This window comes from Mustela erminea, chromosome 8 (genome assembly GCF_009829155.1).
Source record: "Mustela erminea isolate mMusErm1 chromosome 8, mMusErm1.Pri, whole genome shotgun sequence".
Classification (NCBI taxonomy): domain Eukaryota; kingdom Metazoa; phylum Chordata; class Mammalia; order Carnivora; family Mustelidae; genus Mustela; species Mustela erminea.
In genome coordinates, this window is record NC_045621.1 from 37779593 (window position 1) to 37797908 (window position 18316).

Below are 18316 nucleotides of genomic sequence, written 5' to 3' on the forward strand. Positions count from 1 at the left end.
GATTTCTCTGTCAAATAAATAAATAAGAATCTTAAAAAAAAAAAAAAAGAATATATGCTCTTGTTCCTATAAATATATTCTGATCGTCTTTATTCCTGTGGATAAAAGTGAAACTGGAAGTTAGTGCTATTCTCTTAAAAGTCTGAATTGTTTTGCTCCTCTACAGCGTATCTATGTCTTACCTTTTTTTCCTTTTCTTGAAACAAGTGTTCCTAACCCACAACTAACTTGCTCCAAGTTCAGGGATTCATCTTTTATGAAAACATTAGTTCTTTTACAAAGTTAGGACATACAAAATGTGAAATAACTAAATCCGTTATGTATCCACTTATAAGCTCGAATTTTTTTTTAACATTTAGTTTCAGTTTTTTTTTTTTTCTATTCAGCATTAACAGAATTCATTGTTTTTGCACCACACCCAGTGCTCCATGCAATACGTGCCCTCCTTGATACTCCCCCTGCCTTCAAAACCCTCAGGTTGTTTTTCAGAGTCCATAGTCTCTCATGGTTCACCTCCCCTTCCAATTTCCCTCAACTCCCTCCTCTCCATTTCCCCATGTCCTCCATGTTATTTGTTATGCTCCACAAAAAAGTGCAACCATATGATAATTGACTCTCTCTGCTTGATTTATTTCACTCAGCATAATCTCTAAGCTCGGATTTCTAAAATATAACATCTGAAAAGAATGAACAACTGAGGGTCTTAGAAACTATTTTCTTAACTAATACAAAGATAGGTATGATTGTGGTGCTACTTATAGTGATTTTTCTTCCCTACTTCAAATTTTTAAATGTGTTACTCTTTGCATTACATTACTGTGAAATGACTCTCATTTTGTAATTTGCAGCAAGAATGAGCATTAGTAACATGATCTGCCTACCTCAGCAAAAGAGTAACCAGAGGTAGGACAATATCAATTCTAGAAAGATACGGTTTTCACTATTAATTCCACTAAGTTACTTTAAAAGTAAGAATAAATTGATAATACATATTCACAGCCAGGCTTTTATTCTATTTTTAATTCTTTCACGAATTAAATGAGGATGCTAATCTTTGATATGATATATCCACATAGTCCCAAATAAAAATACAGCCCTCCATGATAAAATAATTTAACTATGCTATATATAATTAAACATTCTAGTTTCTTAAAGAGTCCTTATGTTATATAGTGAAAATAAATCTAAATGTCAATTTATTGGTAAGGTTGTTTGAAAGTCAAGTGAGATGCGGAAGAGATTGACCTAACACTTTTATTCAGTGAATAATGACTGAATTCAACTATATGAATGTTTTTGTTTTCCAACTTACATATTCATTTCAAAGCAACCTTTAAAAATGATCAAGTAGGGGCTCCTGGGTGGCTCAGTCAGTTAAGCATCTGCCTTCAGCTCAGGTCATGATCCCAGGGCCCTGGGATCAAGACCCATGTAAACAGGGGGCCCGCTTCTCCCTCTCCTCCCCTTTTATGCTCTCTTGTGCTTTCTCTCTAATAATAAAATCTTTTAAAATAAATTAACAAATAAATATCATCAAGTAGACATCTACTGTATTACTGTATAATACCCAGAAACCCTGTTCTATACACCCTTTCTGGTTTTTTAAAAAAAATCCTTTTGAGAACTCTCTCCTACTCCTTTCTTTGTGTGATACTGATGAAGTACCATTCACAGTACACTCCCATTATAGGAGTGGGACTCAAACGGGCCAGACTCTTTCCATCATAGTCAGTTACAACCTTGCCTCCAAAAGAGTGATTTGCTCAAGGATAGGCATTTGCTCCAAAGATATCAGGAACTTCCTTAAAATTTAATACATAAATGATTGGATAGCATCTTTGGGGAGGAGAGAGGAAGGTGTTGAGAGTCATAACATAGGTCTGGGACTGTCAGTGTCACCTTTTTGAGCTCCTGGACCAACTCAAACCTGAAGCTAGCCAATCCATTGGCTTTACCAGTCCTATGAACTGACCGGTATTTATGTGTGTATATGACACTTATCAGATAATACGTTATCATATAATATATATCTTATATAATATACAATTATATTAAAACTTCTGTTTCTAAGGTAGGCGTTGACAACTGCAGCTTGTGGGCCAAATTCCAACTGGCAACTTGCTTTTGTACATCCCACTAGCTAAGAATGGTTTTTACATTTTAGGGAGTTGTTAAAAAAAAAAGAAAGAAAATGTAATAAAAACTGTATGTGATAGGAAAACTTAAAATACTACATGGACCTTTAAAAAAAATTGGTAATTATTGAGCTGGACTTTGAAAAGAAAAAGGAAGAACAGTATATATGGACTCACCAAGTTTCAAAAACCAGTTAAAAATTAAAAAATAAAACAACAACAAAAAAAAAACTTGTCCAAAACAAAATACAAACAAAATTCCTTGTATTTTAGGAAGAAAATAAGACCTAAGCTAAACAATATCTCATTTTCAAGTACTAATTTTTCTAGAACTAGTTATCTTGATTTTTTTTGTGACAATTTCTGCTAAACTCCCGCAGATAACAAATACTTCTCCTTTTTAAAATGGTACAGTAGACAAACCAATGACTAAGGTACACCAACCAGTTACTTTAAATAACGGTATTCAAAACTGCTACAATTCATTTACATTTAAAGGTATCAGAGGATGATTAGGACTGGTTTTTGGGGGGAGGACTGAGTTGAAATGCAAATTCCCAATTTGTTTACAAATTTTAAAAAGCTATCAAATGGGACACCCTGGTAGCTCAGTCGGTCAGTAAGCATCTGCCTTTAGTTCAGGTAATGATTCCAGAGTCCAGGGATCTGATTCCATGCTCCACGGGGAGTCTGCTCGTCCCTCTCCCTCTGACCACCCCCGACCCCCGCGCTTCTGCTCTGTCCTGGTCACACTCTCTCAGTAAGTAAAATCTTTAAAATAAATAAACAGAAATAAAAGATAAAAAGCTATCAATTATCCATTTATTTACATGCTGAGTCTGTTTCAAAAGGTATTCAGAATGACTTGTTTGTTCTTCATAAAAGGGAAAAAATGCACCAAATAACTGAGTACTATCACACATGAAGAGTTCAATTTAGAATCATGCAATGGGGACACTCTGCCACAAGACAAAGTAGACCCAATAAAAAGAATTAATTAACAGTGGGAATATTTTCAGTAACTTAATCTTGATTCCTTCAGCCAAAACAGAATCATGAGAACCTGGTAAAACTTGGGGCTGCTGTGTACCTACTTTCAGTATATACCTCCTTATTAATAGTTACTCTGCCAAAATAAATTCACAAAATGGAAAGTAACCTAGCATATAAAGAGGGATCACAGATGTTTATTTTTAAATCATTCAGTAACAAAAAAATGTGTAGATGACAGTAAGGTAAATCCCAAATGGGATTTTTTAAGCCAAGTTTTTATTTTCTAGCCAATGCAGAGCAATTTCATGCACTGATCTGGCAATATAAATTAAACACATTAGAAATGTACAAAGATATTCATCTAAGCATTACTTTCAATAATGAGATACTGGAAAAGAGCTAAATGTCCAATCATAGGGAATGGTTAAGCAAACAGCAGTATGGTAATAAAAACTGCAGGAATACAGTTTTGGCTAATAAGTATATGAACAGACCGGCATTTTACATTACTAGTGGGAATGTAAATTCATATACTTCTGCAGGCAATTTCAAAATATACATCAATATTTTAAAAGAACATAACCAGAAACCTAACAAGGAGATAATGATGTAAATTACAAAGCTCTAGTCAATAAAAACAATTCAGAACAAAGTAAATGCCCATTTATTGAGAATGAGATAAATTAGGATACGTCCATTCACAGCCATTCAAATGATAGAACTCACAGTTCTTTTGAAAAGAAAAAGGTCTAGTGTTAAGCAAATAAAGCACTTTGGTTTCTACCTAAACAGACCTAAAACAGGGATATTACCTCATCCTGTTGTCATGAGGATAAAATTTAGTGTGTGTTACATGTCTAGCACAGAGTGTGGCTTACAACAGGCCCTCTACTGTTATGGAGAGCAAGCGCCAACTTTTGAAGAAATATGTGCATATACATGACAAAGTGTGTGCCTTCTAGTTAAAGACAGATAATTGGACACACATATTCATTTCTGTCCTCTCCAGAAACTCCACTAAACCAGCATTAAAAGAATCTGAGGCATAAATCCACAAAGATGAGAAGAACGGAAGAGATTACTATCACAACACAATTTTACAAGATGGGAAGCAGAAATCCCAGTGCTACAAATTCCAGAAAACTAAGATAAATTACTAAAGAGAATGACACTCAGAATCCTTCAAAGTTCAGGAATTGATGGTACCAGGTACCTCTGGGATGACTCTGAAATAAAACTGAGGACTGGTTGATAGGCTGTTTATGACGCAGTCAGATCCCCAGCTCCCCTCCCCCACTTGCACAGCTGGGTATCTGTCTCACTGCTGACCCAGCAAAACACAAGACTTCTATTCTGAACAAAGTATAAAATAAAGAAATTCTCAATTAAAGCACACAGCTATATCTAGGTGTGCCATAGCAAAATGAGAGAGGAGGAGGAGGGATCAAGTATGAACAGACAGATAAAATGACAGAGGGCCTCTTTCCTAGGCCTTTTTTCCTGCTCAACCCCCAGACTTTGGTCAGTTTGGCTTTTACCTCTGGCAGGAGTGTGAATAGATCTTCTCTGTGGAATTGCACCAAAGAAAAAGATCTAAAAATAATGACAGGTTTTGTAATGACTAGCCCAAAGAGATCACTAGAGAATGGATTTCAGTGAAATCTCCTCTATGTGCTCAGAGCTTACAAATTAAGTGTTGGTGGACCAAAAATCTGAGTATGAGAAAACCACCAGGAAATACCAAAACCTGAGGAAAATTCCCAATATGAAAATCGAAACCAAATCAACCTCCCGCCCCCCAGCAAAAACCTCATGAGAACTGTGTAAGAAAACTCACCATTAAGGTCGTCAAAAAAAGAAATGTATACATAATATAAACGAAGTAAGAACGAAACAACCTCTTGAAATTAAAAACAAGAGAGCCAACAGAAAAAAAGAAAAAAAAAAAAAATCAATAGAAAGGTTGAAAGAAGTTGAAGCAATCTACCAGAAAGTAGAAGAAAAAAGCAAAGCCAGAATGAAAACATCAGAACTTTCCAAGAGGACAATCATCCAAAGTAATGAAAGAGAAAAGAAACAAGCATACAGTGAACAACTGTCCTGGTCGGCTTGCTTCTAACCACGGTTTTAAGGCTGAGTCCTGAGTCTGGGTGAATGCCTCAGACCCAAGGGAAACCAGGACTGTTGGTTACCCTAACAAGAAATGAGACCAAACTCACAGCTGTGGCAATACCATGACATGTCTAAATAATGGAGGTAAAGATCTACAAGCGTCTAGAAGAATGGATTATACATACAACAGATCAGGAATCAGAATGTCTCTAGTTAATGAAAGCTTAAAAATAAGATGACTCTTCAAAATTTTTAAGAACCCAGCACTCTATATCCAATCAAACAAGTACCAAGGTTGTGTATTTTCAGACAGTCAAAATCTGAAAATAATGAAAAGGCTTTTAAAAATCTCATAAGCGGTTTTTCATAGAAAGCAAGCGGAAGAAGATATATTCCATCAAAACAAAACAGTGAACTGGGAAAGACAATGCGGATCTGGAAACAGAAAGCTAAACAAAAGACTGAAGAAAATGCCCAGGCTCTATAAATAAAAGCTGTGAAGCAGGCATAAATGAGCAGCCATCCATAGGCCTTATTTCCTCAGGACTATTTAACAAAAGCCAAGTAGACAGCTTGAGAAAGAATTTAGACAGTAATAGAGTTTGGAGTAATGGGTTCACAGAGAAAAACATCAACAAAGTAATTATTTAAATCAAGAAAAACAAAAACAAAAACATGTGAGCAAAGAATCCTTCCGACATGACTCTGTAAATGGCATTTGTGTGTCCATACACACATTGGGTGGGCATTGATCATGCCTGGGCAAAGGGGAAGTGTATACAGTACATGCTTGGTGGGTACAGAGGTGCGGTGACTCCTTCATAAAAGGCAGGCGATAGTCAATAAACATACAAGCACACGCTCTATATACATGGAAATAAATACCAAAATAACCAGACCTGGGGAACAGCAACATGGTGGAAAAGACTGCTGTTTTTTAAAACTTATATGTAACTTTAGTAAAATATAATTTGGCTAAATTAATTCTTATTCTGAACTGGTATACAAAAATACATGCCATGATAATTTAAAATTGGCAATGGAAAATAAAAGCTTTCTTTGGGATGCTTGAATAGTTCAGTTGGTTGAGACTCGGATTTGATTTTAGCTCAGATCCATGACATCAAGCCCCACATTGGGCTCCATGCTCAGTGGGGTCTGCTTCTTTCTCTCTCTCCCCACCCACTGCACGAGCTCTAAAGTAACTAAATCTTTAAAAAATAAAAATGTGTGGGACGCCTGGGTGGCTCAGTTGGTCAAGCGGCTGCCTTCGGCTCAGGTCATGATCCCAGCGTCCTGGGATCGAGTCCCACATCGGGCTCCTTGCTTGGCAGGGAGCCTGCTTCTCCCTCTGCCTCTGCCTGCCACTCTCTCTGCCTGTGCTTGCTCTCGCTTCTCTCTCTATGACAAATAAATAAAATAAAAAATCTTTAAAAAAAAAAAATAAATAAAAAATAAAAATAAAAATGTGAAAACTTTAAAAAAACAACAACAAAGCCTTCTTAACTCTTTGGCTGATGATACTTGTTTCCATTCACTGTTCTTTTTTTAATTTGGCAACTCACTTTCCTAACTTAATTTTTAAAGCCTCAAAATTATTAGGAATCAGTAATTTTTCAAACCACTTACATATTAAATTAGAGCTTTAAGCTGCTAATTATTTTCACAGCTGTCTTACAATGCAGAGAACTCTCAACACTCAATCCTTTTCCCTTTAAGCTCCTCAGCCAACACCTCATGAGGTGAAAGGTAATTTAATTATTTAGATGACCCTTTAAGACTCTACGTGAAATCAAGATTTTAAACTCTTAAATTCTCTCCTGCTCAACACATCGTTATTTCTTCCCACCATGCTAGGGATGCAAAGAAACAGGTCTCTGTCTTAGATTAATGATAGAGGCCTAATCTCAGTCGAAATACCTTCCCAGAATTCTGCATCTGCCTGATTCTTGTCTAGTTCTAATAATGGCCACAGGCTGCATTCAAGTCACCAGAAGAGCATGAAACTCAAGCTGGAAACAAGCTGGTAAGTACTGCTGACTAGGTTATTAATAATGTGTGCATGATGTCCACTTAAATAATGAGAGGAGACCAGATCTATAAATAGACACATCAGACTAGAAATAGAATTCCATAAAGGCCCCGATTTTGATCACAAACTTTCTTGTATTTCTATGTCATCCATCACCTTCTACTATTCAGACACTACATACTCTGAAAGTCATACTACTTCAAGATTAGCTTACTTTTAAGTCAGATTAGCAAATTAGACCTTGAAGCCATATGAATTATAAGAACATTTTAAAATATATTAAAATATAAAAATATTTTCAAAACTCACTTGTATCATTATACTGCTGGACTGCTTTTACATTTATGCTATACAAATTTCTGAAAATGTCTGTTTACTTATGCTAAACACAAAGCAAGAATAATTTCTTAAATGCATATTAAAAATTGTCACATAAAAATTTTTTTTAAAAAGATTATTAAAAAAATAAAGTAAGAATTGTCACATAACACTATCCCCTCTAGGGTATTCTCAAAACTTCTATCAACTGATAGAGTGTAACCTCGGTCATAGAGCTATTTTGATCAGTTGCAGCTGGCAAGCCATAGGGCTTTAGGAAATACATCTCAAAAGTAGCGGTTTCGCCAGTTCTCCTGCCAGCCCTAATTCCTGACCAGGAACTCCTCATCAGTCTGTTAACAGTTGCCAAAAAAGCACACTGGGAAAGGTCTTCTTGCTTAAGTATCATGACTAAATGTATTCTATCATTTCCCAGAGGTTCCTTGGACTACTGCTGTCTCCCAAAATGATCACGCCAATCTGTAAAATATTATTAAGCAGAAGTTACCATAAGATTTCTCACAGCCGGGGCGCCTGGGTGGCTCAGTGTGTTAAGCCACTGCCTTCGGCTCAGGTCATGATCTCAGGGTCCTAGGGGTCCCACATCAGGCTCTCTGCTCAGCAGGGAGCCTGCTTCCCTTCCTCTCTCTCTGCCTACTTGTGATCTCTCTCTGTCAAATAAATAAATAAAATCTTTAAAAAAAAAAAAAAAGATTTCTCACAGCCTTCAATGTGTTAATGTAATCCTAAATCTCCTCCAGTAGTTATCTGACTATGGGAAATGAGTTTTCATGAAGTATCATGGAAGTACCATTACTCTACAATTTGGAAACAATTTTTATCTCCCATGAAGCTTTACTGAGCAACCGTTCATCAGTGATTCTTTACCTGAAAAAACATATCATATTCTAATTAATAGGTTCGCTGATTCTTAGAAGTTGAAGAAAACAGACTATCAATCAATTTGGAATGCTTTTTATCTCACGAAGTGGCCAAATCCATTTTTTGGATAACATACAGATTCTGGTTCCACGAGATACACTAATCATAAATCTGCCCGTCAACCTCTACCCACTGAATCTAATCATGCCCCATGTCTTGCTGGAGGGCGGGCATTTCTTCATGCGTAAAGAGCCCTTCAAATATATGACAATAGCTCTAGAGTCACTATTATATGTCAGTACATTAATTATACAAAGTTATTTTCACATACTTTCTTTTATTTATGCTTCCCAAAGATGAATTATTATTACTATTTTACAAGTAAGATCCAGGATTACGCTGCATGGTTTGCCCAACTTCGCAACACTATAAAGTCATAACAACTTCTGGGGTGCCTGGGTGGTTCAGCCAGTTGGGCATCTGCCATCAACTCGGGTCATAGTCCTGGGATCAAGCCCCACCCCACATCGAGCCTTGCATTGAGCTCTCTGCTCAGAGGGGAGCCGGCTTCTCCCTCTACCTCTGCCTGCTACTCCGCCTACTTGTGATCCCTCTGTCAAATGAATAAATAAAATCTTAAAAAGAAAATAAAGTAGTAACAACTTCAAATCAAGATCTTTCAAATCTAAAAATAGTTGTACCTTAAACTTGATCAGAGGATTTATCAATCCTTCATTCTCAAAAGGTTGCTGAACATGGTTTCTGTCTTAGCATACTCAATCTCTGCTGTTCTAAATTCTACAATGCACCTCATGTACTAACTACTATACTAAGTGTCCTCATATAATCATTTATTCTCAAATAAGCTATTATACCCATTTAAAAGGAAAAGGTTACAAACTTTCCCATAGTCGCCACTTGATACAATGGGAGAACTAGGATTCCAACCGAGGATTTTCACTTCTATAATAAGTTTTCTATTCCCAACATGCCATTACTTGAAACTCAAAAAAGATTCCCATAAAAATACCTTCTTTTGCCCCTACAGTCTTAAGTACAATTACCAAGTACCTTCAGCTCTTTTGTGGTATTGCTTCCTATATTAACTCCCTTTTCCCCCAGAGAAATACATTAAGTAAGCATGCCTAAAATCCACCCCGCCCTGTCTGACCTCAAGAAGCCTTCCTAGATTTAGCTCACCTGATCTACTCAATCCTATGCATCCCAGTTTCACGACTGACTTCTGGAACAAGAAGGTCTGGGTTTGACTCTTGGCTTTATAGTGCTCACTTTGGCAGCACATATACTAAAACTGGAAGGACTCCTGGCTCTATGGCTTCTTGGTTCTGTGACCTTAAGGAGGCAAACTGACCACTAACCCCGAGTTTCTTTACTTGTAAGATGGAAATAATAGTACCTGCCACAAAGGGCTGATGAGGAGTAAATGACATGATCCATGTAAAGGATTTACAAGTTATCAGGCACTTGGCAAGAATGTTACTTATAAATATTCGTTACTATGTGTTTTGAAGGGTTTTCACTTATTTGAAAATAAGCAAATACGTAGTGAGTAGAATGGTATAAATCCTTGGGTTCACACAATATTCATCCCTAAACATGAATCAATACCAGTAAAGAAGGATCAAACTGAATTTCATCTCCTAATAACCCAAATATGGTGTGACAGTTCAACAGAGAAGGAGTGAAAAGTAAGCAGTGAAGAGAAGGAAGCAGTGGCTTCAAGTTACACATTGCCGCCATCTTCCAACTCTGCCGTTTGTGAGGTATGTCACCTGGCAGGTTATCCCACCTCTCTGAAATAAATTTCCTTAATGACTAACAACTTAATAACACCAGTTTTTTAAAACATTAAATGGAATGCATATGTAAGATACCTAGTATTTCTCAAAAATAAATAATGTGAAATAAATGCTCATTCCCGTCTCCTGTTCCAACACCTTGGGCTATAATTAAGAGCTAAGAACTAGGGTAGAGGTAGTAAGAACGGAAAAGCAGTATTCGTGACCATACAACACAGATTTTGTGAATATGAGGAAGATGATACAAGTTGAGTTTTACTCCACTTGCCACCAAGTGCAATGCAGCATAAGCTTCACAGGCCGACTGGTTTTATTACGGCCTTGGGGTCACGTCAGAACTCCCGAGGAACTGCACTGGGGGGAGGTGGGAGTGTCAGGTTTTTTCCTAAAAAATTATGTTAACAGACTCCAAAGAAAAGAAAACAAGTGTCTAAGGAGAGTTGAGGACGTGACATTTAAGAACAACCTGCTCTTGCCCTGCCTTGGACCATCCTGGAAATCAGAGCTTAAGGAGAGGAGCTCTGTCGGCTCTGCAAGCACAGCACACAGGAAGGCAGAAAACAGAGGATGGAATCCCACCGAAGCACCTATAAACTTACCCTGGCCCGACACCTGTGGAGGCGACACAGCTACTATGTTGGGGATACACACACACACACACAAATATGCTTGCATGCTTCTACTTCATTTTAAAACAGAAAGAAGAGGTGTAAAAGCAGAAATAAATGAGCCCCAATAGTCAAGAAAACCTTGGCAGGTCCTACGGACGGCTGATGGTCCCTTTTTAGCTTGGCTTTTAATTTCCTTATGACTTCAAGGTACCAATCTTAATTCAGTATCTATACCTTCAAATTCAAAAGATTTTAACACAGATATAAGATATATTTAAAATACCCAACTGAACAAAATTCTACAATGTAAAAGATGTTACCTTCATGATAAACCTATGGTATAGGTTAAACACAAGATTTACACAGGGTCTACTAGTATTCTTGCCAAAGTTTAGCAAATATTGAATCAAGTGGAAGTATAGATAATAGGGTTAAAGGAAACAGCTAACAACTGTCTCTGATCCAAGAGTAGGTTAGGCTAATTCACTATCAGTTAAACTTTTGACAAGTATACTACCACACTATATAAATTTTTTAATAACCAAGAAAAGATTCTGCCCCTATCAAAATCAAAATCTAAAAATGTTCTATGGGGGCAAAAAAAAAAAAAAAGGTAAAAAGTAAAAAAGATGGACAAATATTACAAAAATTACATGCTGGAACTGTACATTAAGTGCTTTATTATTCTTTGTATTTTTTAGAATTCTCAAGATAGAAAAAAATAAAAGAACGGCCTTCAGCATTATAGCAATCATGCAACTGAAGAAGGCCACCACCAGCTCTAATCAATTCTAAAGACATGAACATGCCGCTTCCCTAAAAAAGTCTTTTGAACAAAAGAGAAAAAGGAAAGTACCTCAAGAACCCTATTGCCCATCTAGTTTCTTTGCTTGAAACGCATTATTCTGAAATGTTAGCTCTACTCCACCGTTCAAGAGGACAACATTCTTTCCCATTTACGTGGCCCAGTGTACGGAACGTAAGGGGTGTTCATCTTCAGACTAAGCTCTTTAAAGGCCATTAAGTATGACATGTGAGGGATGCCTGGGTGGCTCAGTTGGTTAAGCAGCTGTCTTCAGCTCAGGTCATGATCCCAGGGTTCTGGGATCGAGTCCCACATCGGGCTCCTTGCTCGGCAGGGAGCCTGCTTCTCCCTCTGCCTGTGCTCACTCGCTCTCTCTCCCTCTGTCTCTGACAAATAAATAAATAAAATCTTAAAAAAAAAAAAAAAAAAGGAAAGAACCGCCACACTGTTTAAAAAAAAAAAAAAAAAGTATGACATGTGAATAGATTTCATCTATACTAGGATACATTTATTTTGAAACTTTAGGTCATATTTCCATATATCATGAATGTATCATACCAACACGCCCCCCGCCCCCCTGGCAAATAAAAACCCACCATTCACTTCTGATCATGGTCAAATGCAACTAATAACTGAAGTAATTCTGTTGTCTGGTTAAGGAAAAAGATCCAACTTAAGGTCCCACTCTGACAATAGGAAATAACTTAGTAGCAGGTGCTAAAAGGGTAAAGATACAGGCACTATAATGGCATTCAGAAATAAGAAGGCATTCCTGACTGGTCTCATTAAAACTAAATGTAGTATCAAGTATTATGTATTGTTACAAACAGATATAGTAATAAATGGAAGACTGCCTCAAGCTGCAAAAAAGAAAAAAAAATCTGACTACTCTGAAAGCATAATCACTTTTGACAAAGCAAGAAAAATTTTCATGGGGATTAAAAAAAAAAAAAAAAAAGGAAGAAGCAGTAGAAAGAAGTTGTTGTTTCCATATACTTACTTGCTAATTTGGCCTGTAATCCAGAAGGTCCAGGTTTTGATGTCTCTGACTTAGAAGACCCTGGAAGAGACAGTTTGGTTTTAGGAAGGCTAACTTTAGGGCTGAAACGAGCAGCCCAATCGAATTTTGAAGAGCCACCAGTTTTACTCTGTTCCTTTTCCCTGCTACTTCTTCTCGGACTGGGACTGGACGCTGAACGGGAACGCCTGGCCTTGTTCTGGTCTTTTCCTTGTTTCAGTCTGGCCCCTGGTGGTACAGTAGAGGAGGCCGAGGCAACAGCAGAAGAGGAGGAGGAAGTCGAGGCAGCGGAGGAAGAATCAGTGATGGCGCTGCACCCAGCTTTGGCCGAGGCGGCGGATTTTGAAGCCAGCTTGGTGGGTTTTGCAGATCGCTCTTCGGCACCCGTTGACTCAGACACAGAACCACTCTTTATACAAGAACTCTCTGTCCTCTTTCTTTTCTGACTCCGTGAACTGCCAGCGGCCCCACTCTTTCTGGTATGAGCCTTACTTGTTGACGGCGATTGTGCAGATTTCAGTTGTTGCTCCTGGTCTAAATGTCTCTTCTTTGACTTACTATGTGGCTTACTGGTTTCAGAGGGAGATTCAGTATGCTGAAGTGCTTTTGGTTTTTTGGCAGAGCTAGGAGAATTGGTCCTGTTGTAGTCTGGACTAGCACTGCGTTTCACTCCTCGAGAATTGTCTTTCTTAGGCACCTGCCCCGTTTTTTGCCTTTCTGAAGTATTGGCTCTGTCTGGATCCTCTGGTTGTGGAACTATGACAGCAGATGACGAACTGCAGCTTCTGAGAGGTCAGATAAGAAGAGAGTTAGTATCAGCCTGCCGTCATTGTACCTGTCGTATAGTACTTAGTAACTTCTCAAATCTGAGCAAATAAGTGCTTTAAAAAAAAAAAAAACAAAAAAAAAAGCAAAAGACTTCCTGATTAAGTCCAGGCTAAATAAACACAAATTTTCAAATGGCTCAAAAGGGGGAGGGGGGTGAGGTGTCAAAAAAGCAGGTGTGACTTTGAATGATTAAATATTTGATTAGAAGATCAATATTTGATTAGATCAGAGTAATTCTTCAGCCCAAAGATTACTGACACTAACCCTCCTAATCACAAAACAAGAATTAAGATTAAAAGAAAAGGAATTTCTTAGCAGTTCAGAACTAGCTGAAACTAGAATATTGGTGCCCTGTTCACAAATACAACTTCTTTGTCAAAGCCTGAAATACATAACCACTTATGTATGCACTGTCAAAACGAAGGTAAGAGATTATATAGTACCATACCTTTCTAAAAGACTCCTGTCAATTAGATCTTAAGAAATCACTGACCTTTGGCTCTACCAAGAAAAAACTAAAAGCAAAACCTTAAAAAAAAAGGGGGGGTGGCATTTCAGACGCCCATAAAGGTTTGTTAATCAAAAGGGGAACCTCACAGCTCTCCAAGGGCAAAAATACATTGTCTAGAGCTTACTGCATTGACACCACTGCAAAGTAAACTATTAATCCTCAAAGTTACAATCAGGGAATAATGAAAACACGTATCACAACATCTTGCGATGACCTGCTAAATTTTAATTTATGCAATGATTCAAATGCAAATAATTCTGCCTTGAAAATGTACAAGCAATGTGAAGATTTACCTTTTAGAAAGGTGTCCCCTTGACAGTTCAGAAGTAGTATTAGACTGCACTTTGGGTGCCTTAGAATTAGATTTTCTACTCTCAGGAGGGCTATATCCCTTATGTTTTGCCTGCCCTAAATGTGACCTGTCAGCAGAAAAATCAAAACAGAAATCTATCAGGAAACTGAGATGCAAATACAGTACTGAAATGTGAATTATGTTTCATTTTTTTTTAAGTCTCCCAATTCTTTACTGTTCACCCTACCCTTTCCCCAAATATTTCCATAATTATTGTTCTACCAAATAATTTTGCCAAATGCCTGCCTTAGAACGAATACCTCAAAACCCAAGAGTGCAGGTCGTTTATTACCAACTTTCATAACTGAATAGCAATACTATAGTTACTTAAGCAATAAAGAATTTTTCAACAATTGTACTGCACACTCATATATGCTAAATGTTTGCAAATGCAAATCCAGCCTTTAGTTCTAAACACTACTTTTTAATAGATAATGTGAGTATAACAGCTTAAAAGCTTTACAGAAGAGGCAGTCTGTGATCCCACAAGGATACTGATTCCCAATTTGCAGATTATAATTCAGGTTAGCACAGTAAATGCAGAGGCAGAAGGAATCAATTCTCAAACTGATTTTACACGGAAAATCATTAGAAGCACTAAACAGTAAATAAACTTACATGAAATCGATAAAATGGTATTTGCTAAAAATGCAATGCACTAATCAATAGAAAGCACACCAAAAACCAAGTCCTTGAAAAAGAGATAAAGAATTGACCACAAAATATTCAAAACATTCAAGAGAGTCCATCACTGATATACAGTTGGGTTGTATTTGTAATACAAATTCTGTGCCAGCACTGTTCTCAGAGCAAGCTGGTAGGACATGAATAAACTGTTTTTCAGTTGTTAGATTTTTTTTTTAATCTCAATGATTACATTACATTTACATAAGCAATAAAAAGAGAGCATGCATTAATATATACCCAGAAAAGCTGGTGTTACATAGTCTGTGAGAGATAGTAACGTTAAAAGATGCAACTATTTTAATTCACAGCTAACATCCATCTTTCACGTAAATAACATTAAAAGAGCATATTCTGATAAGAAGACCAAAGTTTCATTAATACCAAAGCTGTTAAAAAAAATTTCTTTAAAGGCTTTCATTCTGAACATCATCTCCAAGGAACTTAGAAATAAGACCCTGAAACCTCACATGACCATTCTAATTGAATCTGTAAGGTTGCCATATAGTTCTTAACATATCATAAAAGTTCCACCATTTCTTCAAAAAGATGCTTTAAGGTTTCTCATCTCTTACTTTTTTTCTTCCATTTTTCCAGAAGAGTTCATTACTAGATTCTTGAAAGAAGGTATGAAATTAGCTTCTCAACGAAAAAAAAATTTTTGGAACTGTAGTATCATTTTCATTTTTAAGGTTTTAATATATGACAGGCTAGCACTTTCTAAAGACTTACTAGTATAGTGTTCTTAGTCTTGACTGTAGTAATGAATATAAGCATTTTTCAAGATACATGTATTTTTTCGAAGTGTATCCAAGATGAATCTTTTAAGATGTACCCACTGTGATTTAGTTTGCATCTTTCCTAGATATTCTTCCAATGCAGACTGAAATTCTGTTATAACCCATGAGTTTCCTATTAAAGAGATTTAATTTCTAGAAACTGCTTTGTTTTTGTTACACTTTTACTAACAGATCTGAGAGTTCTATTAAAAAAAAAAAGAAATGGAACTGAGTAAATTTTTAAGTCACCCTAATTACTTTTTAAAAGGTATAATGTTATATTTTCAAGGTATACAATTTAATATCCATAGAACAGACCCTGTAAGTTATGTCATTCAGGTTCTCTTTATTTTTATTTTAGTCAAGTCTGCAAAGGTTTCATTTTTAATTGAATCACAATTTCTACTTCATTACAAAATTTAAAATATCCCTTGCTGTAGTCCTTGGTCGTAATTTTAAAATCATTTTAAAAGAAAACTTCCTCCGGGGCGCCTAGGTGGCTCAGTGGGTTAAAGCCTCTCTGCCTTTGGCTCAGGTCATGATCACAGGGTTTTGTCATGATCCCAGGGTTTTGGGATGGAGCCCTGCATCCAGCTCTCTGCTCAGCAGGGAGCCTGCTTCCTCCTCTTTCTCTGCCTGCTTCTCTGCCTACCTGTGATCTCTGTCAAATAAATAAAAAAGATCTTTAAAAAAAAAAAGGAAACTTCCTCTAGAGTTATATGACTTTGTGATAACATTCCATTAAATATTCAAACGGCAGTCTTAACAAATGTTTACCATATATATATTCCTAGTTAATAACTAGAGGAACTAGAGGATGGGGGAGAAAATTCATTCTCTTTGTCAACAGAATCTCACCAACATCAGTCCAATGCTGAGAGTGATGTAGAAGGCAGCAGCCCTCCTCTTTTTACCCCCAAAAATTGTTCCTGGCTCTTCAACAGACCTAACTTTATAGCCACTTAAATGAACTCCTGGGTTTCTATTGTTCTTATACCTTCGTGACCTAAAAAAGGATTTATCAGATAAATACTCAAAATTTCATCACAATGGGGGTGGGGAGCTACCCAGCTTAGAAACTGAAACTCCCAAAACTAGCTTAAAACCAACAATGCCGGGGCGCCTGGGTGGCTCAGTGGGTTAAAGCCTCTGCTTTCAGCTCAGGTCATGATCCCAGGGTCCTGGGATCAAGCCCCACATCGGGCTCTCTGCTCCGTGGGGAGCCTGCTTCCTCCTTTCTCTCTGCCTTGCTTCTCTGCCCACTTGGGATCTCTGTCAAATAAATAAATAAAATCTTTAAAAAACAAAAACAAAAACAAAAACCAACAATGCCCACATTCACCTGACTGCACCTTTCCTAAAATTAAGTGTAACATTCCTACTGAAGACTGGTTAAAAACATTCCAAAACATTAAATAGTGATCATTACTACCCTTAGACCCAGTATTTAGCAGGGTCTTAATACATTTTCTGTCAAGGGTAGTAATACTTCTGGCTTTGTGGGCAATATTAGGGTGTCACATAAACAATTATAAACAATATGTAAAAAAAAAAAAAAGGGCACGGCTACATTCTGATCAAATTTTTATTTATAAAAATAAGCGGGAAGCTGGATCTATCCTGGGGGGGTCATACACAGTTTTCTTTTTTTTTTTTTTTTTTTTTTTTTTTAAAGATTTTATTTATTTGTTAGAGAGAGAGGGAGAGCAAGCAATCACAGGCAGACAGAATGGCAGGCAGAGGCAGAGGGAGAAGCAGGCTCCCTGCCGAGCAAGGAGCCCTATGTGGGACTCGATCCCAGGACGCTGGGATCATGACCTGAGCTGAAGGCAGCTGCTTAACCAGCTGAGCCACCCAGGCATCCCCATACACAGTTTTCTAACCCTTGGCTTACCAGAAGAGAGTAGGCAACCAGATGGTACCATAAAGAAACAATATGTGGCCTCCCAAAGCAGGGCTCTGTTTTATTATGCCCATTTATAAATTATTAATGCTTAGAATACTGTAAAGTAAATCTCCATAAAATAGTAACGCCCAATCTAGAATAGCCAATTAGAGTATCACAGGATTCAACACTCAACAAGCCTTGATGCCTTTTCGCTCATTTCACCAATTCCCTCATTTATCAGGCCTTAATGCTCAACATTAACTTTCATTAAAAAGCATAATCTAAGACCCAGTAAAATTTATAGCCACTACAATCAAATTTGCAAAAATAACACAGTCAAATTCATGACAAACTCTTTTGAAAAGCACCAGAATAAGCCCATTTAGTAAATTACAGCCCAAGGATAGGTGGAAAAGTGGGTGGGTATATATTCAGGAGGTTTATATCATCCTATGCATATTCCTGGGTGGGGAGGAAAATCACTCACTAAAAATAACCAGTCTAATGGTGAAAATATGACTGGGCACAGAGCACTCAAACCTATGTTA

The 18316-nt window shown here is 37.2% G+C and overlaps 1 protein-coding gene across 17 annotated transcripts in view; it reads right to left on the minus strand.

The window, feature by feature from the left end:
- TRIP12 (thyroid hormone receptor interactor 12) overlaps positions 1–18316 on the minus strand; it is a 147421-nt gene that overhangs the window by 74439 nt on the left and 54666 nt on the right. For 10 of the 17 annotated variants that reach the window (XM_032355070.1, XM_032355069.1, XM_032355067.1 and 7 more), the window contains exons 3-4: positions 14359–14484; positions 12709–13511 (exon numbers count right to left, since the gene is read on the minus strand). In XM_032355070.1, coding sequence (XP_032210961.1) covers positions 12709–13511; positions 14359–14484 — 929 coding nt within the window. The remainder of the gene's footprint in view (positions 1–12708; positions 13512–14358; positions 14485–18316) is intronic. The other 7 variants (XM_032355081.1, XM_032355080.1, XM_032355078.1 and 4 more) reach the window with 2 other exon arrangements.